Source organism: Ptychodera flava, chromosome 17, assembly GCF_041260155.1.
Source record: "Ptychodera flava strain L36383 chromosome 17, AS_Pfla_20210202, whole genome shotgun sequence".
Taxonomy (NCBI): domain Eukaryota; kingdom Metazoa; phylum Hemichordata; class Enteropneusta; family Ptychoderidae; genus Ptychodera; species Ptychodera flava.
In genome coordinates, this window is record NC_091944.1 from 28,218,036 (window position 1) to 28,245,567 (window position 27,532).

Sequence of the window (27,532 nt, forward strand, 5' to 3'; positions counted from 1 at the left end):
CACTGTTATACGGCTATCATTTTTTAGCGCATGCTCAATTTGAGAATTCCAAGTGGAAGAGAGTGACACTGACACTGGATGCAAACAAGTTCCAGCCGACGATGAAATTCTTTCGTTGTTTTTGTATCTGAAGGATTAATGTGGAATGCTCTTGAACCACCAAACTTCACTGAAGGCTTTTAAAGTGTTGGTCGTATTTAGTGAGTTGACCGCAAAAGTCCTCTGGATTTAACCCATTTGATTTCAGACAGAGTTTCAACAAGTGAACGACCTGCAACTTCAAGTCAAGCCCAGGTCTACACTGTGAAACTGTCGTGGGGAAGCGAGGAAGAGACGTGAATTTTTTTTTTCCTACAGTTTATCTGGTCCTACTGATGCCATAGAAAGTATCTTCCCTAAGATACCAACGTTCATGATTCTTTGCAAAGACAGAAGGTGTCCTTTAAACCATGGATATTTATCAGTACATCAGTGAGCCCATGGCAACTGGACTTAGGCCCATATGATAACAGTGTTTTCCTTCCAACGCTAAGCTATCGAACGATACTGAACTTTTCTAGCATTTCACATAGAAAATAGCAACCATGGACAATAAGGGTAGAAGTAAGAGGAGTATACGAGTAAAGGTAATCAGCATGGGAAATGCTGAGGCAGGAAAGGTAAGTTTTAAATTGCCCTGCAAAGCAGTCACCATGGTGAAACTTAAAAATTGACCTATCTCAGGATTCATCATCTGCTGTGATTTTGAGTTGTTACAGTAGTCAGTACTTAACATTTATTAAGTTATACTCCAGACGGAGTGAACATGCTGTATCTCACAACAGGGCCTAACACTCAATATAATTTTGTTAACCCAACACAGCGTCACATGGCAAAGTACACAATGCATAGACTTCCTTTGGGACCCCTCCTTTTTTTTAGGTTTGATACAAATGTATACTGCATTTATAATCAAGGCAAACCCTAAAAGTAACTCCAATTCAAAATCCATTCAATGGTGGATTTTATGTACCCTGGTTAAACTGGTTTCAGATGGGATTGGGGCACTAGTGCTAAAGGAAGTGTTGCCCTTTAATTTTGTTTTGCCAAGAACTTATCTATATTTGGCATCAAGATAATTTTCATTTTCAGGAGACTACAAATTGGTTGGCACAAGCCTCAAAATATTTTTCGCTGTAAGTTTTCTTTCTGGGTTATAATCATGATTTATACTGAAGCAATATCTTACATACGGAACAGGATTTCAAGTAAGAGTATTTGATTTGGCCAGTGTCGGTGGCCTATTTATAAATTAGATTTCATTCTTCATTCAATCCCCATCAAAGACATGTCCAACCCTGTTTTGTACCTTTTGTTCATCCGCAGAGTTGTGTAATAAAGAGATACTGTGAAAAGAGGTTTGTCAGCAAGTATTTGACAACCATTGGGATTGACTATGGAGTCACAAAGTAAGTTGAAAAGAGAGGATTTAGATGTACCAGTGATGTTAAGGTTTCTTTTGAATCTGTGCACAGGTGGTATCTTTCTAGTCACTTTAGTTGAGTGGCTGTACAAATCAACAGTATTAAATGTATACAGTTCACGACCGACATTTGTTTTCTGAAGTTCATAATAGTGCTCACATCTAATTTTATAAATTCTGACAACCACTTATAAGATCCTTTAAGCCTTTTCCTGCAAAATATTTCACTATCAGGTCAAGTTGATTAAAACTAGTAAAGCAAAACATGCCCCATATGGTGCGTTTTAACAAAGACTTGAAGACTTGAAGGACCTGACAGAGATATTGTAAACATGATTTTTACAGACTAAAGCTGCGATAAAATACCAAGCCAAGAGGTGAAAATACATACGGTTTTGGCTCAATACCATTTTTCACTTTCTGGCAGGAAAAGGGTTAAATACTCCAACTACATGGAACAGAATTAGGGAAACAAATGAATTAATGTTACAATAAAATTAAATGGAGTGAGTAATATAGAGGTTGCGTGGTTTCTAGCCTTGAGGTTCGTACCCAGTGTGTCATTGTCTGATTTAATCATCAAACTCATGATTTTCACCATTATGGTATGTCTCTGCCGTCTCATCGCTATTCTATCTCAAAATTAATGTTATAAACTTTAGTTTGTTCAAATCTATTTCCTGGACAGTCAAAGTCATCCACTCATTTGAATATAAATGGTATAGCAAGCATGTCTGTACACAATATGTAAATATGATAACCAGCATCTCAACTGCAATCCATGGCCTCATGACTCCATCAGTTATTCTATGTTAGAAAGTGATAGGGTTGCTGATGGCAGTAAGGGTCATCTTGTATCTGTCAGTTGTCACCAACAGCAGACAGAATGCAAGCAGTGAAAATTTAAACAGAGAAAAAACTTCTGAGTCTGATTAATGTAGTTTGTATCTTGAAAATGAAATACTTAAACTTTGACTCAACTTTCTTCAAGCAAGCTTTCAACCGTTCTCATTCAAAATCAAGAATACAAATCAAGGGTCATCATACACATCTTAGTACTAGAGAAACAAATTACCTAATATTTACCCATATTTGACATTCAGAATGGCTGCCATCATTGTGTTATCTCTAGGGGGAAATAAAATTCGCGATTTTCACAAAACTAACCCAGTGAAAACTTGATTTACTCCATAAGCTTCAAAATGGGCATCCTCAAGTGGTAGTCCAAAAGAGAATATTGTAAAAGTTTGACAGTCTGAAAATCTTTTTTTTAAGTTGTGATTTGGCAGTGACCCCTGAGAAACACACTGTCACTGTGTCAGTCAGTGATGATTGGGTTATGTGGTTACTGTGGAAAATGGACTTGCAGCATGGACTGAACATATTCAATAATCTCATCATGAGACCAAACACAAACAGTTTTATTGGTATCAGATTTTGCAATATGAAGAAGCTCTAGTTTATTTGAATGCTAAAAATAATCAACTCTGTTAACCCTTCTGCATGGTAACTGTGTCTGATGATGATAGCTTTCAAGCCCAGTGTTGCGACAGCATGGCATTCAGTTTGTGAGAGAATGCGATACATCACCAAACACCAGCGACTCCAACTTTCTGTGCAATTTCAGTTGATAGGAATATTCCTAGGCTTGGTGTTCGCTGTATAAAACATGTCATCCAAAAAGGACCTGGATGAAAAGAGAAAAACAAGACTGTGGTTCCTGTCATGATTACTTGTGGTGTTTCTATGAGGGTATATGTAGTACACCCATACATACCATAAAATCTACCCTACTCTGATAGACCTGTGTTGTTTCAAGGTAACCTGTACCAGCTACCTGGTTGTTGGAAATTGAAAGAGGTAAAATAGTTTGTTTGGTTGAGTTAGTTGCCAGGGTAAACAGAACATCAGGATCCACCCAGTCAGTGTGGGGGTTTTCAGTGAAATCATATACCCCAATAAAAAGCTCACTTGCTACTCCAGATAAACATTCATCCCATATGCATTATGGTTACTGCAGACACATCATGCATCCAATATTACATCTGATCAACATTCAATATCAGTCAGTATTTCTCTTCTCAGTGATGTAAAGTTTTAGGCATTCTGTCAAATAGCTGACTGTACTGTGAAATCATTCATAATTTTTTTCTAATTTGCAGGGTTTCTGTCAGGGACAAAGAAGTGAAAATAAACATTTTTGACATGGCAGGACATCCAATTTTCTATGAGGTAAATAATAAATTTATTGAAACTATGCTTTGGCTATTTTGCATACGTTAGCAGCCTTCACCAATGGCAAATTGACTTTTCAAGGTGATAAATATCAACAATATTCTGTATAGGTATTAGGTATGGTCAATTTTTGAAACCTTGTAATTTGATAATGTAGATGGGCTTTACAAAATATAGACATACTTTCACATAGCATGTATCAAAATCATTATTATAATTGTCGTGCGTTTAGGTTGTTCTTTCAACCATTATTTTTGATTTTCATTTGTAATTCTAGATAATGTCTGACTCTTGATAATATTAAGAATCTATTGACCAATTGTTCATAATTGGACTATAAAGGAAGGAAAGATATTTTCTAGTGTTGCCATCTGCGATTTTTGTGATGTAACTCTTCACTTCATATTTACCAATATGTATGCAATTTTAAGTACAACTAGAGAACACTGGGCCCATCCTGAACTACAATATAATATTTAACACAGTCCTAGGGGGTATGTTTGTATTGATTCATCACAAAAGGCACCCTCAGAGAGGCACTGATAAATACCATTTGTAAAATGGATCCAGTGTTTCTTAGATCTGGCTGATTATATCGAAAAACAAATATGTCAACTTGATCCTCTACTCCTATCTTGAATATTGTATATGTACACAACTTTTTTAGGTCCGCAATGAATTTTACAAAGATACCCAAGGTGCAATATTGGTATACGATGTTACAGACAGGGCTAGCTTTGAAGCCCTAGATAGCTGGTTAGCAGAGATGAAACAAGAAATTGGTGACCCACTTGAGATGGAAAAAGTTGTCTTCTGTGTCTGTGCCAATAAAGTAAGTACAACTAGTGGTGTCTTGCTGTGTAGCTGAAACTATTCATCCCTAGCTAGGATTAAATTGGCCTGTTTTTTAGGACGTAGATGTGCATGTAGATTTCACAGGATAGTAAAGCTATCTGCTTTGGTCTATGGCAATCAAGCATACATTTTGTGAATTCCAACTCTTTACAAAATAGTACAGGTGGTAGATTTTTCTTATTATTGCATCCAAGTCAGATTTCATGGTTACAGAGTTGACATGTAAATTTACCAAACATATTGCAGGCTCCAGTCTTATATTATAATTACGTAGGATTTTTTATAGTACATTAAAAGTACAATTTTATGCTTAAATTTCCAAGGTATAGGTAACATGATTTTATAATGAAAATGCTGTATAATTTGGTGTCATAATTTATGACACAGAAATACCATGTCTTGTATTTCAGTATGGTTAATTTTAAAATGGTAAATTTATCAAATTAAATGCAATAAAAAAGTAGCACAGACTGAAAGTGTTATATTGAAAAGGGTTTTGTTGTTCAAGTTTTGATATGGTTTAAATATACAGTAGCCTTTGATGGAGTATGTTGGCATTATACCAGAAAGGGGTACAATCATTATATCATCAGTAAGGTCACTGGTACTCATCACATTCATTGTGAGGGTTGCATAACTTTGTCCAAACATTGAACACTTTGAAATTTTAACAAATGGACCCAGACAGCCTGATATCTCCACTTGGACACACTAAGTGTTTGCCAGAGAAATCACCAAAAATAGTTCTAACAAGTCCTTTGATTGTTTGTACAGTAGGTGGGTATTTAATTCACTGAATTGATGTAACAATACAGTGGCTTTGTATGCCAGCTTCACAGTGCAAACTGCTGGACCGTGTCGCAAAGGCAAAAACAAATATTGAAATAAACTCCATGTCCTCATTCTAGCCAGTGAAGCAATCCGCAAGTTGCATCAAATCCAGATCTTAGCTGACAGTTATGTTTACCTGTAACAAAGAGAGTAAACATTTATGCTTTCAAAACTTCCAATACCTTGTGTGTATTAAAGTGAAGTAAGTCACAGGCAGATAGGGTTATTTGTGCATTAGCACCCATGTGTAATTTACAAATAGCTTGAAACCAGGTAGTTGGATGGGATGGTCTGTAAATCTGAACTTGAATTTAGAGTTTAACTCTACTCTCTGTGAGAACAGTTAGTTTTTAGAATTTTACAATTTTTGAAATCAAAATTAAAGTAGCTCTTTTATGAAAAAAACCAATACCGTAATACGAAAAGTTCATCAAAAACGCAAAGGTTGATAATTGTGTCCTGATGCATTTTGTGATTTAAAGTAGCACAGATGTTCTATTCTTTGCACTGGTATATTTGTGACTGTGAATACGAAAAGTATATAACTTATTTAATTACTGCATTGAAATCAGACAAATGGTATTATTGTTGTGCAAGAATTACTTTTTTCAAAATTCTACATGGTCTTGAAGTATTCTTTTGAAATTACATTTTTGCCGAGACAAGGACTACAATATGTGACAATGTAATGGTGGTGAATTAGCAAAAAGTAATATTATCATTCAATGCTGAAGTATAAAAAAAAAACATACTGGAAGACTTTGACATTTTTCTGTAACTATGTATGATGAATCTTTCTGATTAATGGTTGTATTTTCATTTATGTACCAAATGCATGAAATTACCCGTGTGTTGCCCAGTAACATAATGCCTAGATAAATCTATCAAGAATTTAATTAGATGAAGTGTGCCAATTGTGTCATATAGCCAGATATTTACTGATTCTCTCACAGTATTAATGAGATTGTAATGTTTTTTTTCTCTCCACAAGATTGACAGAAGGAGCAGCAGGGTTGTTGACGACACCGAGGGCAGACTGTGGGCTGATAGTAAAGGATTTCATTATTTTGAGACGTCAGCTCAGAGTGGGGATGGAATTGCTGAGATGTTCCAGGTATGTCCTGCCCTAATGGCTTTCTTTTGTTGTCTCAGCTTTTTGCTCTCTGTCATCCTTGACAGGAATTCTGCTTCTGGCAAACGCCTTGATCATTAGTGTTGGTGTCCTTTGAACAAAAATATCAGGCTTTTCCATTAATGTCAAATCATCTTTGTTAACCAAAAACACAGTAATTGGAATAGAAGTGATATATCTTGCTGTGAGTATGGGTTGAGAAAAATATTTTTCCAGACAAACCAGAATCTGTAATGGACACATGAAAACATTATCATTTATCACTTATTGTACACATAATTGCAAAGACCACTCATGAACAGAAAGTTGTATATTAACGTGCCACATGTGAATTGTACCCTTCTCGTTGGAAAGGCATATCACCAGCTGGAATTTCCAAAGTTTTTGAAATATGCAAATTCGGGGCACAGTGACATTTTGCAAATTGCATGTATACCATTAGGTAAAATGCGTTCTCTATGCTAAATTGACACACAACAGACTCTAGAAAACTTTGCATGTCACTCATACTAGTGCAAAGAAAATGCAAAGAAATTTTCAGAAATTCAGACATTACTTCACAAAGCTAATGAGTTAGAAGGCACAGTGTTATGTTATGTTATCTTTATTTATTAAAGTGTCATGTGTGGACTTATATAATGCCACACCCGGCCCCTAGGGCTTACAAGACACTGGAGTAATACAGTTCTTTAAGTTATGAATAAATAAGCGTAAAATGCTTAAACATTATACATAAATTCGTTTCTTTTACAAAAAGCATTACTTACAAAGTTTGCTAGGTCTGCAGGCATTAATTTCATTAAAAATTCTAGATTTTCTTCGTCGCCCTTTATATCAAAATGTGGGGATATTTCCCTTGCTTTTGAAAACAAAGACTCTCGAAGTTCACGATACAATCCACAATGAAAAAAAAAATGTATCTCATCTTCAACTGCGTCTTTACAGAAATCGCATATTCTTTCCTCCCTATCTATATTTGAAAATCTACCTGTTTCAATTTTTAAAGGAAGAATACCTAGTCTGAACTGTGCTAAAAGTGATCTTTTACAACGTGACAAATTACCTGATAAGTAATTTTCCAGACCATAATGTTTCTTGAATGTAATGTATGTTTTTAACTTAGGTTTATCTTTCACCTTAATTTCCTAATTATTGCTATAAAAATTTCTTAGTTTTTCTTTGACAAGTGCAACATTACACGTCTCAATATTATGAAAAACTCCTTGTAAGCCAATTTCTGAAAATAATTTCAAAATATCCTGAGCCCCTGAGCCCAATTTTCGGAATTGAGCCTATATTCCCATAAGAAAACTTGTTTAGTTATCCTATCATGTGGCATTGATAATAGACGGTTCCATAGTCTGACCATATTCAACTGGTGCCTTAAAAGACAACTGTCCCAGCCCATGTCACCATTCATGGCAAGTATTGGGGCAAATTTGTGAACACCGAGAAAATATCTAATGGCCCGATTTTGAATAGCGTCACATTTCGGATTTGACTTGAAGCCCCAAATGGCAGAACAATAATCCAATATTGGGGCAACACATGAATGAAAAAGAGTAGTAAAAGTATTATAGCGGAAATCTTTAAACCTGTGTATTTTAGAAATTACAGCACCAAGAGCTCTCCCTGCAGCATTTGAGAGAGTTTCAGCAGTAACATCAAAATCAAAAAATTCATCCAACACTACACCTAAGTACTTATACTTAGATACAACATCTAGGTCTGCATTACAATATTCGAAAGAAAGGTTTGTGAAAGTTCACAGTGATTAAAGAGATACAGTCGTCAGAACTGCGCTCAAAGGTTATATTGGACCCATGCGACCAATGTAAACTCTGTATCCAAGGTACGATAGTGATTGATGAAAGTTAAAAAATGTCTGTCATAATCTTCATCGTATAATTTAAATGTTGCAGCTATGATGATGACGTATAGCTAGATATCGTTCATGAAATACATTTTTTGTAAACTCACACAGGCGCAGTTCCAACAAGTGTTTCTCTTTAAGTGTGCTTTGCTATGTGCTGTATTTGCATAGCTATAACATTTGTTGGGAAATGGCATTTTGGGGGCACACACACATGTATCAACCCTAGGATGTGGAATTTTCTAATCAAGGCAACAGTCTATTCATCCAGTTCTCTTTTATCTATGACAGACGTTGTTCAATGGTGTTGTAAAAGCATTTGAGAACGGAGGCAAGGCAGAAAGAATAGCCACAACGCTAGGCTACACCAAAGAGCAAGTGGAGGCTGTACAGAGGCTCAGGAACAGCAAGGACAATTATGAACGGCTTGGACTACTACCAGGTGCTTCAAAGTGAGTGAAAATCAAATAATAGCATGTCAAATTGTGTCTTCTGAGTTTTGCCAGTATGAATTTTGACCCAATTTTAGAGACATCAGAAAATGTTATTTCTCTATTGTCTTCTAAAAATTCATATTTATGTTTTGTACAGTGTATGAAGGATTCTTCAGGTATGTGTAGAAGTCCCATACTAAGTGAGGAAGCTGTAATAAAGCTTTCATTCTCAAATATGTAGAATTGTTAATCAGGTTGTGAGATTCACTAGTAACAGGCATGCTCAGTTACATAAGCAGCGCCCTCAGTGGTCAGAAGAGTATTTTAGTCTTTTTCCTGTAATTGAAGTGTTGTACAGATCATGTGCTTGAAATTGTAAATTGAATTACTTAATTCAACCGGCGCACTCACTGATCAGCTTGTACAAACATACTCTTATATTTGCGGTGCAATTTATATGAATTAAAAAAAGGCCACAAGCTGTATGTCACATTCAGGTAGCGCATGTACACACCTGTGCAACACTTAGACACCAGGTACACTTTGTATAGTGAAACATTTTTCGTCTTGCCACTGACTTTTATCTGAAATGTGATTTGACTATCCGTGTCATATCATATTGTTGCATCAATGTGGCATGGAGGAAAGCATGGTTACTATGGTGACTATTCCATGTTTAACACATTCTCCAGTTAAAGAGTGCAAGCCCCATGCTACATGTACACCACTCTTGGAAATCCATCACCACATGGATTTGTTCTTCCAGTTGGATAACTACGTTGATGATTTCTGGATGACTGTTCATGTATGTGTATTTGCCGCATTGGAATAAATATAACCAATAGAATATAACCTATCTGAAAGTGATGGACAGTGATAAATTTATCTGAATCCACAATTTGATGTTTCGTTTTCTCTTGACAGGGATGATGTGAATAAAGCATACAGAAGACTGGCAGTTTTACTCCATCCAGACAAAAATGTGGCTCCAGGCAGTGAAGAGGCATTCAAGATTCTTGTCAGTGCCAGAACAGAACTGCTCAAAAACAGATAGAAATACTATATCGCCATGGTGATTTTCAGCAAAGACGTAAATGCTTTTTAACGAAAAAGGAACTGATTTTAGAATGATGCAAGTGCATTGTTTGGTTATTCACCCTAGCAACACGTGATCAGAGACCTTCATGGTTCAAACTGATATCAGAAAGAAATGACTTTTTTTATTTTTGCAAATAAATTTACAACAGAAGGACTGCACACCTCATCCAGTTAAAGGAAAAGCAGTGAATTACATGTGATAAAGAGTATACTGTTCGTTTCTGTTGATGATTCAGAACTGGTTGTCTGTAGGTAGCATGCTTTGCCTATGATTTTATGTGACAGGGTGGTAATAGTAAAGTTGATTTTTTTTTTACTTCACAAAAATGCTTGTAAACTTTTGCATGTACATGTTCAAGTGTAAATTCCAGTACTTCAGTCTGTCAAAACTAATTTTGTATGTGATGTTAATGCTCACAAAATAACCTTGAACTCAAGTGATGTTTTTCACTTATAACAAACCAACTTTTACTCAATACAGAGGAGAATGCCAGAGCAGGTGGCGATTCATTTGCGTATATTTTCTGTTGTATACTAGAAACTATATGAATGTTTTATCTATTTTGTTTTTAAGCAGGGGTAAGGGGTTTCTTTTTACTTCTCTTTCAGCGTGTTTCAATTTAATGTTCTAACCAAAATTAATGATTTCTGATGTAGTACATAACTGAAAACAATAATATCCAAGACAGAGATATTGTCCCTGTATAATAATATGTTAAGGATTGATGAAGACGCCACTATGTTTTCAGTACCATTTGCATGATATTTCAGAAAACTTTCAACACCATAGTTTTACAAATTTTAATAAACAGGTACCTGTTTTTATGGGAGTTTTGTAACATATATATTTTGGTTATCATTATGCAACTTTTCAGTGACAGATATTATTGGTATCACTTCATAAACCAACATTTTGTGTCGCCATGCTGTCTTGCAATCTTTTGACAGATATATATGCCCTCATGCTGAGGCACATTTTATCGCCCAGGTGTTAATTATACAAATTCCTCTAAAAATTACTACTCCATGGGGATGTACGAAATTTTATGTACATCTCCAAGTGTTTTCTATGACAGAATTGGACTTTTGCACAAGAGAGGGTTCGGAAGTGAAAATAAAGGGAAAAAAATACAGTGCGTGCCAACATTTTGACTGGAGCATAAGCTGTGCGATATCCACTTTCATAGGTCGGATACAGTTTATAATTGCCCCAAGGTAATATTGACAACATATTCGCAAGCCAAACTCTATCAATCTGGGCCCGGGCCTCCCTCAGGAGGAGACGGGGAATTGTATTGAAGGCAGTGGCATGTTACATGAGACCATGTACCTACCATCAAGGATTTTTTATACAGTTTAAATATCAGACGCTAGCGATGATTGGATGCAAATATGTGCCTTTTTATAATGTACTTGTACTTCTACATGAATTTGTCTCTCCACAAATACGTATATTGATGATTATCAATGCGAAGTGTTTTCATTGCCTTTGTTGAATTTTTATGCAATACTAGACTAGAAGATATGATGGTCCAGGCCACTCCATTTGCCCATTCCTCTTACAGGAGATGGAGGAAGGTCATCTAGCAAAGGATCTTGAAGTCTGATGAAATGCATGGAAGCAATATTTTGCGTGAACTTTAATCAAACCCATGTTTTTAGTGAAGTGGACAATGCAACCTCAAAAACTATATATTGCTTGTCTGTTTGCAGAAGTTTCATCTTCAACATACATTGAATACAAGATATATACACAGTCACTCCAACACATGTTGTCGTTCACACAAGGAGTTGTATTAGCAAGCAAACACAATCACAAATTCTTTTAAATATTAAATGGAAAGTAGCTGTAATGTTTTATTGCTTTATAATCTTATAGAGAACTTCTAACCTTTATTTTACTGTGACTATCTTAAAGGCACTTTTTAGAACAGTGAAATTTATTTATGTTGACGAAATGTGTCCCTATTGTGTGAATATAAAATGTATATATGTTTTAAATCAAACTGATAATTCTGTGCTTTTTGTGAAAATATATTCTGCACATTTTTGCAGCATATGATGTGTGTGCTTAGTATAATTCTGAGATAAGTCTGTCAGTCAAATACTAACAAAATCGAAAGATGTGAGAAAGATGTGTCTAGTGACCATGAATATCACATGAGTTGTCTGAAAAAGTAATAAAATAAAAAAAATACGTTCACTACTACTGTTTCAGTGTTCTCAATCAAAATCACATCAATACAGGATTATTAATGCTGTTGAATATCAGCTTACAACAAAAAGTATTCCTGGCTGCCATTGAAAATTGTAATGCTACCGGTATACAGTGCTGTCTTTTAACCCTTTGAGCACTGTAATTTTTCCTACCAAAAGGATAGTGTGCAACAATTTTGTGAATTTTTCTGTAATTTTTTTGACAATTTTTGACCAAATGAACATCACATTTTATTGGCTTCAGATTTTTATCAAAATTTTAGCAAAAATAAGAAAATAATTGACTGGTGTATATTTTTATATAGGTGACAAAATTGACTTTGGCGCTCAAAGGGTTAATAGTTTTATCAGTAGTCATCAGGACAAACACCTTCAAATCTCATCAGTACTGGGCAAAACATCCCACATACTGCAGCCTTGGAGGTCAGCTCATATTGTTAGCTTTAGCTGTTCAATGTTATAATGGACAAAGTTTTTAACGTTTTCTGAAATTATAACTGAAGACTTGCATTTTGAAGTGGAAATACATTGTGCAAGGTGAAAAGTTACGATGAGGTTGTTGCTAGAATTTTCATTTTCTTCTAAGGTAAAATGTTTTCCATGTTGTTATCTCCAAGTGTCCCTGCCTGAGTTCTCTTTCATACACAACAGTTCCTCATAATTACTTGTTAATGTATACACTGAACATACATTTTGAACATTCAATAGTCGAGGACAGAAAAGCCAGTTTTCAAGAGAGAGAGAGAGAGAGAGAAATCTGGGTGATGATCCGTTTTGAAGCAACTTTTCTTTAATTCCAAATTAAAAGTTATTTCATTTGTTCTATTCACACGGTTAAAGAAGCCACACCAAGAAAGGGGCGAGAGAGAAAGGGGGAGAGAGCGACAAAGTTTTAACCAAAAGTTACAAATGAATTAATTCTCCCAAAAAATCTCATAGACAAGATTCATGGATTGATTTGAGAAAAGGGTCTATGGACAAACATAGAGATGTTTAAACCCAAATGCTCTCTACAGTCCTAGCTCAGGGAACTCTTGAGTAACTGTAAACAAATAAACAGAAAAAAATAGAAAAAAACAAAAAAATAAAAAAACAAGTAAACAAAACAAACAAGTAAACAAAAATAAGCAAATAAACAAGCCAGTAAACAAACAATGACTGACGGATCAATTGTGAGATGTCCATGAAACAAACTAGATTCATCATGCTTAGGGAGAGGATAGAGAGGAGGACCACTCTAGTGTGTTAACAATTGATCCGTCAATTGTTTGTTTGTTTGCTTACTTGTTGATTTGTTTTGTTTTGTTTACTTGTTTGTTTTGTTTATTCTATCGGTTTTTTGACCGGTTTTTTTTTTTTTTTTATTTTACTGTACTTGTTTTAAACAGTCAAAGTTCCCTGATCCCTATGGTCCTAGTATACGTAGATATTACTTTATTTATTTAAAATGACTCTTTCGCCGAGATTAAAAGAACCTTGGTGCACATCCTTACCAAGCCACGGTCACTACATAAACTTTGGAGTAAGCGTGACCAAGCGGAGATATCAGGTGCACACGTAAACGAAGGCATCGATAGCCTCACTACTCTCAACGTCATCGCGTCGTCGTTCCGACAATAAATACGCGTCAATAAATAAACTACAAGGAGATGCGCCCTCAACTATGCAACTATGACTAACAGAGAGTATGTTATTTGTAGCTCATAGATTCGATATGTCTCGCAAAGATTGTTATTCCTTACTATTATTTAACAAAAGTGTAGACATTTGAATAGTTTATGATTATTATAAGTCTATTTTGACTTTGATATACCTAAAAATCAACAAAATATATATTGTCAAAAAAATTATATGAATATCGTTGCTACTAATGCAGCTCTTCAACAGCTCATATCACTATCTCGCGTTTGTCATTGAAGTTTTCCAATTGTCACAAGAGCGATATGAAAATTATCTGCGTGCAGACACATTTTACACTTTTCATTGAACTAGTTGATATCGAAGGCTGAAAGAAGCATACACCACCTGTACATTCGTGTTAGTCGAACTACGTAAAGTACGGATAATCTGTTCTGCGCCAAGGGCAAAGTCGACTTGGACGTCTCTCCCAGGACGTCGCACGTTCGGTTTCACGCCTGCGTTACCACAGCGTCCAGGCTCGGAATTATACCTCTTTGTACGACACGAAGGAATTTCTCGGCGGGGTATACGGGGGGAAGGGCGTATACTGGAGATCTCCTACTCGACAGAAATTACGTTATGTTGTGTGAATGCGTAACATTGTAACCGTTGTCGCTTCTACAATATTGTTGGATCTCAATCTCGGACGTAAACAGGACTTCAGACTGGAATCGCATGAGTGGAGCAGATTGTGCTTGTGAGAAAGTAAAAATGACTAACACACGAACAAGCATAACCAGACGGACACTTTCCTTCATCAGATCGGTCACATTTCTCAGGATTTGGTGGATGTTCCAAGTACTTTTAATTCTTCTATGTTTGCCGGCAGGTATGAGTCAATCTACTATCATAGAAATTACGTCCACTTTAATACGTAGGTAAGGTGCAATAGCCCGAGTCGAGATTATTAGTGGACACAAACATTTTGACTCGAGCTGAAACAGGTTTCCTGGGGGGCTTTCTGCCAATGCTTTATCCCAGTCCCTAACCGTAAGGACTCTCTAGGTCTCTGGTGATTAAACGGGAAACGATTTCCGTGTCCACTGATCTATGGTCGGAAGAAGTATAATGTACAAATTGGACTGCGGGTGTCCTGTATGAACCGTACCAACATCGATAGGGGGTCATTGTGGAAGATTTGTGTATCGAATTTCAACGGGTTCTTGCTGACGTGTCCTCAGACAGTGTCTTGGCACCAAGCAAGATGCCCTGGGATCGTGTGGGAAGCTGTTCAAGCTCGGTTTTCTATTCTTTGAGATGAGCATTCAGGCAACCTTGCTGTTGCCAGAATTTATAGTATACACTGATACAGCACTGATACCATGCAGCAACATGTCAGCTGTTCTCACTCGTATCAATACACATATACTGAAGATTAACACTTTCAGTCACATGAGGAGATGAATCATCATGTATTACCATGGAGGTAAAAGAATTTTACCTCCATGGTATTACGTTATGGGCAAGAATGAAAATTTGTCAGCAATGTCAGTGAAATGCGAGGGAGTCAGTAGGGTTTGAGGTAGGGATAGAGTATATAGCAAGAGGCCTATACATAAAAATATATTTAGTTTGTATCCAAAGTCTGTGTCCACTAAATCTACACTGGTGCCCAGTTCTTAGTGGTAGCTAGTTCAGTAGCTCAAGGTTTTGCCTGGGTATTTGGGTTCGACGGTAAAACCAGTTGCCGTCTGACCCAAATACCCGGACAAAACCTCAAGCTACTATACAGCCAAGTGGTAGCTTAAATGCAGATCACTGGTACCTCTACCTCAGTCTAGGTTCTATATCATGCATGTGTGGCGTGAGATATTTAGTAGTTCCCCTGTGATTGAGGGAAATTCACATTCATAGTGCCAATGTTATTCTCTATACATCTGAAAGAATTCATCAAAATGATAGGTTCATACAGTATATGCTTGAATGGGAGAGGGCTTATTTATAGGGATAATAAAAAATTTACTAGGTGAAAGTTCACATAATATATAAACATAGAAACTAGTCTTACCTGTACCCATATATAACTCTAAAGTTACTTGTTGCATGAAGTTACACTAGACATATCTGAATTGTTTGTGTACCATGACTCAAAGTGAAGGTGTTTGGTCAGATTAGTTTGACTGAAAGTCTTTCATTGTCAAGTTCGAAGAATTTTTTCCAAGTAGACAATCTGTGGTAATACAAACCCGCAGAATTGTCTGTTCAGTAAATCTTTGTATTATTACATATGAACATTATCTGACCATAATGTTGCCTTCTGAGGACAAACTTCTTTGTGCTTGTGTTGGCCATAAGTACAAAGAATTACAGGAGTTCCCCTGTGATTTTTACAAAAGGTTCCTTTTGTATATGTAAATTGTAAAGTAACTTGATTGAGCGCAGAAAGCTTCCTTCTCCATTCACCTGTGTACGTATCTACACCAAGGCAGAGAACTTGCTACTGTGTGAGTGTGGAGTCATAAACATACACACTGTTCAGGGTGTCCAAGGTTGCATGCAGTCAGACATTCAGAGTGTAGCCTGAAACCTAGCCATGCGTTTCAAGTCCTGTGAATGCAAAGTAGGTGTCAGATGCAGATAAATAGAATGGCAAGGATAGATCTTGACTAGTACACTCAAACAAGTAGCAAAAAGGACGCTTCACAGGTTGTGCTCCTCTTAGCAATGTATTCATTCTGCATGCTGTATCGTAATTTTTAGCAATTATTTTAAATCAGCTCAGCGCAAAAATATGAGTAATAACTACAGAGCAATCATACTGAATGCACGGAGCTCAATTTTTTTCCAGAGTCAGGTGTAATGGCTTGCTGTACAACACATCATGGCCTTGGAATACATATGGCAGATACAACATACAGGATGACAACTCATATGTGCAATTATTTTGTATATTTTTTGAAATTTCATTTCATACTAGAACATATCTACCGGTACATTACTGGTTCAGAGAATGTGTAATGCTTTTAGAGGAGCAGGCATGTATCCCCTCAGAAAACCTTGTGAAAATGTATTCAAGATCTTTTTATTTGATTTTGATATAGAAATTTATGCACCCTTCCCCCCTCTTTGGGGAGGTTGTGGATGTAGACATGCTGTACAAGTATACAGTATGGCAATTGATGTATGATGTAATGATGTATACTGAAAATGGAACTAAGTCACAAATACTGTGAGAATTTACTGCTGCATAGTTGTAGTGGAGTACATGTAGACCATACATGTAACAATAGGATAATAGTTTCAGAATATCTCCAAATCTTCAAATAGTTGGTACTGTGCATCAGGAAAATTTACATTGATACTGCCCAGAGTTTCCTGCCACTGTCATCAGTCTGTTTTTCCGAAAGACAAAAAAAGGATAATTTCTTTAGATTGGAGTATGATGCAAACTTTGTGGCAGCTTTCAATGTTTGTCTGTTATAAACTATAAATTCTGTCGGTGTCTTATATAAAATATTTTGTGATAGGTTCATTTGGTATCCTATGATACAAAAGATTAATTTGAATGATTATTATAAAGTTTCTTCGACTGAAGTCATTATATGAAGGTCCATATTTAGTGATGGAACTACACCACATACAAAACATCACTTATGGAAAGTTGACAAAGAATGCTTAGAAATAATTTCACTTGCTGTTATCAAACTGTGCTGTAATGCCTTATTCACAGCAAGAGTTGACCCTGCTCTATTAGACTTTTACACATGAAAATATATGAATTTGAAAGTGTGAGTATTGCTGAATTTGCTATTCCTGTTTGACATTCGTATCAGAATGTTTTGTAAGTTTATTTCAGTTCTGACATAGTAAAATGGGAGAAAATTCTGTTTTGAAAGTTTATTTCAGTTCTGACATAGTAACATGGGAAAAAATTCTGTGGCAAACATATATATACATTTTGGTTGAAAACAGCACAATGTGTGGTTAGATCATGTGTATGCATGTTGCCCTGTCAGTCATAGCATCACAATTCAGGTATTTTAGTGATAGTGTCAGCTATTTTATGCATTGAACTTGGGTACAATATGAAGATAAGACACATTGAAGGACCTGTTCAGTAATGATCACCCTCAGCTGTGTGTGATTCAAAGTCATAGGTGAATAGTGAGAACACAACAAGTTTTAATGAGTCATCATTAATGGTTTTGTCACCACAGGAATGATGCAACAAAAAGTGACAGCGAACCTGAAAACATATAATAGATATTCACAGTGGAACAATGTGTACAACTTTTCACACGTATGATAAAAGTTGTTATACCGGGATGTACCTGTTCCAGTGTCGTGACACGTCAGTGAAGCCCCTGTTGTAATTCACCAGATCAGAGTATTTGCAAATGAATGGCTTGTTGAATTAATCCTATTATCTCTAAAAACCGGGAAACTTTATCCATGTTTGCATGAATAGGAAACATTAGATATGTAAGGACATGATGAGTAAAACTATTTAGAGAGCTGTTAGAACAAGAAAAAAATATACACATTTATTTTGTTTCTGGTCCTTGACAGTTGGCAAAACGTGATCTCTTTGTTCTCCAAACCAATTTGGTATGAGATCACCAATAGGGGTGTTGTCCTTGTAGGTTTTTAGGGACTGCATATTACCGGTAATTTCAAGCTATTTTTGATATTTTGTTGATTATGAATTTCTAAGGAAGGCAGCTTCACATCTCAAGTCTTTTCAAGTCTATTGTTAATTTTATTGATATGATCATCATGTTGTGAATCATTATGCTGTGGTGTTAGCCATTTGTTTGGTAAAAACTGTAAAGGATCTTATTGGACACACCACAGAAGTGAGAAAAAAGAAAGACGTGGTGCCCACATCTGGCAGTTATGCAAAAGAGGTTCAAATTTAGTTTGTTGTTGAAGTTGTTTAAAACTTAAAAATTTAATTTTTTTTGCAAAATATAAAGTACTACCATACTCCAAAATGAGGTGTATATTTCCAGATATTTTGATCTGCTTTGAAATTAAATAATTGTCCAAAGTCTAGACAGCGACTGAATAGAAAAATAAAATAAATCCACCATTACCATATTTGCTGGTTATTAGCAGCCGGTAGCCTGAACTGTGAAAACAAGTTGTCCTTGACTAATTTCAAGACTTTATGAATTAATTTGCATGGATAAAACCTACTAGCAGGCGACAGAGCCAGGGGTCGTGTGTATAACTCCGCAGGGTAGACCAGAGATGATAATTTCTTCTCATGTGTTTGAGTCGTTTTCTTTTCGATTTGTGAAAATGCAGTGGAATATTCAAAAGTGAAGTATTGACCATAGATCTTTTACCCTTCTACTTCAGCCAAAAAATATAAATTTTGCTGTTCCCATAACATGGTTTTCAAAAATAGGGTAGGTAGGTTGTCAGGGATTTTTTCTTCCAAAATATTTTTATTTTTAAATATGCAATTTTCAGGGGTTCAGGGCAGTCAAACACTGGCCACAACATTTCCAGAAAAATATATCACACATATAACAGGAAAAAAACAATGTAAAAGACATCCCCATTCAAGCAAATTGCAAAGTGATGAACGTGCGATTTTACAATATTTTTACTTTTTTTTTACTTCCTTGTTTACGTAACTCTAAAAAGTTTGGGTTGGCAGGTAAAAAATAGGGTACTGTAGGTCGGGTTATTGAAACAGCACAATTTTTTTTTTTTGTTCAGCCTTATTCCTTTCATATATGTCTATCTGTGTGGGCATTTTAAAGAGGCTCACAATATAGACTCAAGGCCTGTATTTGAGGTGTGCACTTTATTGACGGACCCTAATAAAGAGGACAATGAACTCATACCGGTTGGAATTTAAAGAACACTGCGTGTCTCTGTCAGTAATAGACATGCTATTGTTATCGCATGCATTTGCATGTGATTTCTGGCAAGTGTGATGTTGATAATGGGCATGAATTTTCAATGTCTGGGGCTTTATTGCCCATATGGTAACTTTGCATCTTGTTTCCTTTCAAATGAATCCGATGTTCAAGAATTTTTTTTTAGTTTGAGTCTGCAGTACCTATTTTGCCGGTGTTTTTTGTTGTATTTTAGAGTAAGCCTTCTGCAATAGTGGTCTTGTATAGGATTATACTGTGTACTATATTTGTAAGCTGTCAGACTGTGTAATCCCCTTTCTGTCAGATCCCAGGTGACTACAGTTCACATTGCCAGACTGATTGCAGTTGAATATGTACTGTGTAGCATGTTTTAAATGAACTTTTGGTTCAAACTGTCATCCCGTAATTCTATAATTTAATAGAATATCCATTCACTGTCCTTTAATAGTCAGAGTTTTGACATTCACTGTTGAAATATTAAAATGACACAACTTCATTTAGTTTTGCTTAATTTTAATTTGTCATATTTTCTCCAACAATATAAAATGGCATCAAACAGATTTTGAACGACACAAAAATTGATGAAGAGAGAAGCAAGAAGCTGAAATCTCCATTGGTAATAGAATTCCCCCTTTCTTGGCCTTTGCACATGTGTTGATGTGTTTTACAGGTTTCCTGCCAAAGTGCTCGTAATCAGAAAATGCTTTTATTCTTCATTCATGTGCGTGTACATTTGAGATACACATAGGCCCTATGTAGGGTCTTTCAGATGAAAGCTTGCCCTGATTCAGGCAAACACTGTCTACCTGTATTTTCGTAAATACAAACAAGAATAGGTCAGGCCTTGTTTACCTTTAGATACGAAAATAAATAAGGTAATATTTTGAGATGAATAAATATTCCCCCACCCCTCCCCAAAAAAGGGGTGACAATAAGGTATGTAATTTTAAGTGAAACTACATCAAAATAAAACTGGTGCAACGTGAAATGCATTCTTTATTTATGTATGTATTTTTTGTATAACAGTCATGAATGTTTTATTGTGATCTACCAGTATAACTGCCAAGTCAAAATATCAGACACTCACTTATCCCAGCATGGTAGCACAACAGTGCTTTCATACAATACTTTGGTTATGTTAATTGATATCACTGTAGCAGTGTGGGACTACCTTCATAATGTAGTGATTATATTATCATAGCCTCTGTTTCAACCTCACGGTACCAAACTATCGATAACAACAACATGGTTTCAATAACATACTGTTTACCCAATAAGAGATTTGAAGCAGGATGTAAAATATTGTGATGAAGCGTCAATGAACAATTTAAACGCATTCGGAACCAATTTCGGAATTCCATATCCTGAAAAATATACCATATTTGGAATTAGTACATGTAATATGAGCCTGAAAGTTAAGATCAATATTTTCTACAAGCAGTTTATATTTACAGTTATTTTTCTTGAGGGTCTATGGTATGTGTAAGAGTGCTTGTTGGTTGTTTGTGAAAACATGGTTATAGTGCATAGAATATGCCCTTATTAAAAATGTATGTATCGTGAAAGAATGTTCCACGTGAACTGCATGTTTATTGGTAAGTTTTTTGCTTTCATTTCTTCTCTCCTCCAATTCCCCTACATTAATAATTAAAGTTCAACTGCCACTACCCAATTTAAAGAAATAAGGGTCTGACCATATTCTATTTGTGAAAGGGGTGACAGGTAATTAATGTCATCTTCCATTCAGCCAGGAAACCTGTAATCAGTCCGGGTCAGCTCCAAAATTGGAGACGTCGCTAGACGCTATACCATAATATTTTCCCCCTCTCATTAGCCAATCAGCGGCCAGCGCGCCATCAGTAAAAATTGTATTTCCTGGCAACCTCCACATGCGTCCTTCGTTACGTACGCCATACTGTGTCGAACTCCCGCGCCGTATTCTGTCATAATGTCGAACAGTTGTGTGGCCACTCTGTCAAAACACAATTTCAAAATCGCGTACCAGTTTTATTCTGGCTAAGAGAACCAAACCCCATACATCGCTGTGATTCCTAGACTCTGGCTTGAAGTCCTGCGAAATATAAATCGTGTACCTACATAGATCGTTCAGAATACCCCATTTGTATCGGAGATGGCAGCGATACAAATTCTACCGTATGGGGAACAGTTGTGTGGCCACTCTGTCAACACATTTCAAAATCGCGTACCATTTTTAGTCTGCGTTTGACAACTACAAAACAGGTATCGTTTTAAAGCTCTGACATTGCTCTTCTTTCTTGCAAGATGTTATACGCGTACCTACACAAATAACCTTTATAACAGTATTTCTAATAGAGATGACGAACATCCACAAAATGATTCTCGGTACTTGAGCGAAATCGATAAACTGGTGGTAGAAATGAATCGTCAATATTTCGAATATTTGTTCACTAATCGGACTCCTTGTTGGACATGACCTTCTGCAGAACACGTGGATTATGTTGACTGTCGAACTTCGTCGAAATTCACAAGACAGGGGCTTAATAAGCGGCCCAAAACTGCCGATCACACTTGGTGGGTAATTTGTGACCCAGCGTGACCTGTACTTTATTAATGATGTAATCTGCTCAATGATTGGCTGAATGCCGGAATATATTATCATAATGAGTCTCCAATTTTGGAGCTGACCCGGACTGGTAATATAACACTTCAGTGCACTGGTATAAAATACTACACACTGGGTAATGTTTTTTGAGCACACCTCAGAGTGATCATTTTGAGACGCTGTCAGCTTTAGACAGTGATGTTTCCTCAAATGCCTACCTTCATTGATTTCTATTGATTTAGCCATGACTCCTGGTTTTAGTATGCCAGAACGTGTCTGTGCAAGGAAAGAAGTGACATCATCGATCTTTTGTGGTGTATATCGAGTCCCGGAAATGTCTCTGATTGACTGATGGGTCCATTGCTTCTAGGATGCAGGTTCTGAAATGGTTTCCTTTCAACTGCTTTTAATGCCTCCCAAGGTATACAGCACGGTGCAGTGATAATAAATCTTATGAAATGGATTTTGCAGATTGATTGTATACCTGCCCCATTACCATCGGCCAATATTTCCAACTCAGTTTTTCTTTGATACACTTGCATACGACAGGTGTATCAATCAAGGCAACATGACAATCTTAATATTTTACCACCAAAGAGAAATTTTCAAAAATACAATGAGATTTTCAAAGAAAGACTTTGCCACTCTCAGTGAAAGAAAATAAATCATTTAGTATTGATTTTCTGTGTCATTTATCACTGATTTTAGGTTAGAAAATGCAGCGTTCTGTAGAGATTCGTGAAATGTTCCATGTTTACCTAAGGAAAGGTGGTACAAGTCCGATTATATTTAACAACCAAACAGATTATATTTAACAACCAAAAATGTAACATTTTCGTTACATGAAACTGTGATATGGGCAGGCAAATATTTCTCTATTGATATTGTATGTGGATTACGTAATCAAATACCACACAGTGGTTCAGAGCTTGACAGTTAAAATGTCTGTAATGCAGGACAAGTGGGCATGACAAGGTGGCAGCTTTAGTTCCTCCAGTCACAGTCCATATTTATCACAGCCTGAGTGAGATACATTGCCTTGATTGGTCCTGGAGCAAAATAAGAACGATAAAAAGTAATACTCAGTTGTGAAATTCAGAATATTTTGGAATGAAAATTTTTTGTCATCGTAAAATGCTGTTATTTGTGGAGACAGGCTGTTTCTAGTAATTAGTCTATTGTTATTGAATCAACATGTTGGTACCTCCAAGACTATTAATTATGTGTGTTTGGTGCAAATGCATGCCTGCGTTGAAGCTGTATGATATTGTTTTAATGTGTATATTATATATGCATATTGTACATGAATAATGTCAAATGTCAAAATTAAGAAGATTTAAAAAAATCAATTCAGTCTGTAAATGTAACTAATAACTTGCCATGATTTCTATTTAAAACACATATAGTGAAAACATGATCTCTGTTGTGTAACAACCAAGTGGAACAGTTTACTCTATTATGTTGTTCAGACTGGCCAATTTGCATCGGTGTAGCACCGGTGCTGGGCCTGGGCTGATGTAAAATAACCAATGTGGACACGCTGCGTCGGCCTAGGGCCGACATTGGTCGGACCCGGTAAGAAGGGGGTTCAGGGCTGACGTAAAATTTGAGCCGATGCAAATTTGCGTGTGTGAACACGTTATGTCGGCCCTGGTCCCAGTTGCCACGCGCTGGTTATTTCTCCACCGCCATCATACATATACCCTACGCTCATCCAATTTGATACTTGTGAAGATCTCTCCGATGATTAATATGACAAGTGGTGGTCATAATGCCCTTCTTGTATGCAAAAAAACGCAAGAAAATCATGAACAGTAGAAACAGAGCACCATTATTCCAATCCACCATTTTGAACTTTGACAGGTCAGCGGTCACAATGGACGGTAAATTTACGTCGTCCCAAATTCAGGTACTGGTAAATTTACGTCAGCCCAAATTCAGGTATTGGTAAATTTACGTCAGCCCAAATTCAGGTATTGGTAAATGTAGGTAAGTGCGGACACAGCCCAAATCGATTCCCAAAAGGACAATTATTTTACATCAGCCCAAATTTCAGTTGGATTGCAAAGGGGAACAACGTTTATATGGCATGTATGAATTTCTGTCCTCCAGTAAAGCCATCCCACTCCATGAGAGCCTTATAAGGTTTCAAAACTCTTGATACTGTTTCTTGATCCGCTGTCACAAGTCTGTCAAAATGCTTTGAGGTCAACGTGTCAATGCAGCCTGTGTAATAATAGTCTAGGACCTCTCCTCGGTGATGGTACATGCTACGCTTCCACCGATAAGTGGTATAGTTGTCTCAGCTGCAGCCCTTACACAGTCAAATCAGCAGTCTAATTGCTTTAACCAGATGCTAACTGGTGCTCATGGCTAGACGCTCATGTAGGTTCACATTGAAGCATAGCGTATATCAAACCAAGGAAAAGTCCTAGATCCAATGTGATTTTTGACGATGAAATTTTAGTCTTGACTCTGTACAATTTATTTTGAAGAGATAGCATTGCACATTGTACACCCTGTAATGTGTTAGTAAAGATAATACTAAATGTATTTTATTATACTTTCAGAGCAGTATGAAAATACGCCTCAGCAAATATGCTAAAGCAACATTTGTACGGGAGAATTTCTAATGCAGGTATCTTTGTTGTTTGGTTTACTTGTACACAAATGCACTAAGTGTGGACTGTCATCAGCTGTGCATACTTTTGAACTTGGCATTATAGTGATGAAGATTTTTAATAACATTTCATAACAAATGATTGCAATCAAGCCAGTGTACTTGGTATGAACTTTAGAAACTCTAGGCAACATAGGCAAGACTTGTTGACTAGCAACAGGAATTATTACACCTATTAACAAACAAAGCATCAAGAGCTGAGTTGTCAAGATATAGGAAGTCAAAATAACGTAACTATGGGCATACTGACATGCAGTTGCACATGTGAAGAGGATGTGACTTATAGAAATTCAAATTTTAATAGCAAGTTGTAAAAGACATTTATCAATTCTTCCAAATTCACCAAAAACACTCACAGTTATTGGTGATTGTATATAACACATATCTCCCTTTTTCCATGCATTGATTTTAATGACAGCTGTCAAAGCAAAGCACTGTACAGTACCTTTGTAATGTGCCCATTGAAAACCTGACAACGCTTTGTGCCATGTCTCAAAAATACCCAGAAATATTCAGAAATCTGTGAACACATTGTTGCTTTATTTTTTCCCAGTCTCTCAAATTCTGTCAGAAAAAATTGCAACAGGAGAATCAATATTGACAGACATGAAATGTTTCACGACCATGTCAATATATATCACGGAGACTGCAAACAGCATACCAAGCTACACTGTATGTCCATAGAACAAATTTTCACACGCAGAGAGTATTCATTTGAAAAACTGCAAGTATCAGCGATTCTCTGTCAGTTAAATTTTTAAGTATCGCCCCAAGAAAAACTATTCAAAAGCTGCCATCAGTGCAAAAACAGACATTCTCACTTGGGAGACTGTGGCTCTCCATATAAGATATTCATGTTGCTACAAGGGTAGATGAACAATGTAGATAAGCATACATCATTCATATTTAATATTTATGGAGGATTTACAAAATATGAAAAGTCTGTGATCAGACACCTTTATATCGCACAAAAATGAGCTGTTGAGTTGTCTGGCACTAAGTAGTAGATAAGAGTGTGTGATGAATGGTACAACGTTCTGAAATGGTTTTGCTGTACTGCCTTATCATTTGACAAGATACCCATCAGCTGAGAGAAAGTGACACTGTTGTGTTCAGTGGCAGAGTATCGTGTATTGTAAGGTGATTGTCAACAGCAAGACATGCACAAGGTTCGATGTTTTGCCCTCAGGGGTTTCAGAAAGCCATACACACATTTACATATCAGTGCAAAGTTAATGCTATAAATGAATGTTATTACCTACTTTACCTGAAATTAAATATAGTGGCGACTACCCTTTAAACTGTTCCCTCATGTTCAATTGGGTTATCTCATATATGGTCGAGGGTCTGTGTTTCTCTCAAGAAATTACCCCATAGCTGTTTAAGTACTGAGTGTGCTAAAATGTTATATAGTTTTTATTATGTGCTTAACTTGACATGACCTAAGTGATAATGCTTTATGTTGGTTTCATGTCTCGAAAATGATCCATCTGTTTTTCGTCCAATATTTGGTTCATTTTACATACCATTCATGGGTACTTCAGGAGATAAAAGTAAATTTCACATCCCTGTATGAGCTCCTTGATAATACCTATTGTAAATAGCATTCAAGCCATTAAAATGAAGATACATAAGTTATCATTTATCCTGAAAATCCAGCGTTGAAATGAGGACTTTAAGCTCACATACTGTACGTCTGAAATTACAGTATATGGGTGTTTGTTGTGTGTTAGCAATCAGAAGAGATAAAACGTCTTCAGTCATGCATGCTAGCATTTATCCAGAAAGCAATGACCCATGCCTGTGATATTGCAGGGATAACTTTCACTACTGGGATGGTGCGTTTCATTTCGCAGTAGCGTTGCATTTCTTGCAAAGGGCTAGTTGTTTTCCCTTCCATTTTAAATCATCAAGCCAACACAGTGATGCGATTTAGTGGTCATTCCATATGGTAAATGTGCCATGACTAGAACTATGAATTTGTCAAACCATAGACTGTAGAAATGTGAGACACTGTTTCAATGCAATGTGTATGGTTCAACAGTAAATGAGAGTGAAATTCAACTGATCCAAATATGTAATTATGAAGTTACTTAGCATTGAATCCTACTGGTGTCATTCACCTCTTTGGCATCGGACAATAGCAAGCAGTCTTTTCAAATGTGACAGTGAATGCATGATGTTTGAAATGGGGCCTCTCTACACTCAGTACACTTGTCACTTGTTGTGGCTTATTGTACAATACATGTACATATAGCTTTGTCAAGTCTGAAGTTCTGTAAAGCTAAGGTATGCAGTACAATATTTCCATGAACATAGGCATTGAGTCCATCAACTGATGCATGATATGCAAATATGTTTAATCATATTCATGCTAAGATGACATGGTGCTTTCAAATTTAAATTGTTTGGAGGTGAGGGGGGTGAGGAATGAGATCTGGAAAACAAAACATTACCCCCAGACAGACAGACTTGCCTATCCAATCATGATAGTGTAGATTTAACCCATTTCCTGCTGAGTTCATATTTCACCAATGGGTCAAGTTTGTTAAAACCAGTGAAGCACATTATGTCTCATTTGGTGCATTTTCACAAATAATTGAACTTTTGAGAGCCC

The 27,532-nt window shown here is 36.4% G+C and overlaps 2 protein-coding genes across 3 annotated transcripts in view; both read left to right on the forward strand.

Moving 5' to 3' along the window:
* Window position 1: 1 nt before the first annotated feature.
* LOC139115972 (dnaJ homolog subfamily C member 27-like) lies at window positions 2-12,123 on the forward strand. Its single transcript, XM_070678451.1, has 7 exons — window positions 2-659; window positions 1,366-1,448; window positions 3,625-3,694; window positions 4,365-4,529; window positions 6,375-6,497; window positions 8,680-8,840; window positions 9,747-12,123. The coding sequence occupies exons 1-7, from the start codon at window positions 585-587 to the stop codon at window positions 9,874-9,876; spliced, it is 807 nt and encodes a 268-aa protein (XP_070534552.1). The 5' UTR covers window positions 2-584; the 3' UTR covers window positions 9,877-12,123.
* A 1,877-nt stretch (window positions 12,124-14,000) lies between these two features.
* LOC139115973 (dyslexia-associated protein KIAA0319-like) overlaps window positions 14,001-27,532 on the forward strand; it is a 75,332-nt gene continuing 61,800 nt past the window's right edge. The window contains exon 1 of one of the 2 annotated variants that reach the window (XM_070678453.1): window positions 14,001-14,646. In XM_070678453.1, coding sequence (XP_070534554.1) covers window positions 14,493-14,646 — 154 coding nt within the window. In that variant the 5' untranslated portion in view covers window positions 14,001-14,492. The remainder of the gene's footprint in view (window positions 14,647-27,532) is intronic. The other variant, XM_070678452.1, reaches the window with a different exon arrangement.

Excerpts from the sequence above, each read along its gene's own strand:
- LOC139115972 (XM_070678451.1), top strand. The coding sequence starts at position 585 with ATGGACAATAAGGGTAGAAGTAAGAGGAGTATACGAGTAAAGGTAATC. Across the intron at positions 660-1,365 it reads GAAATGCTGAGGCAGGAAAG|AGTTGTGTAATAAAGAGATA; the intron begins GTAAGTTTTAAA and ends GTTCATCCGCAG. Across the intron at positions 6,498-8,679 it reads GAATTGCTGAGATGTTCCAG|ACGTTGTTCAATGGTGTTGT; the intron begins GTATGTCCTGCC and ends TATCTATGACAG.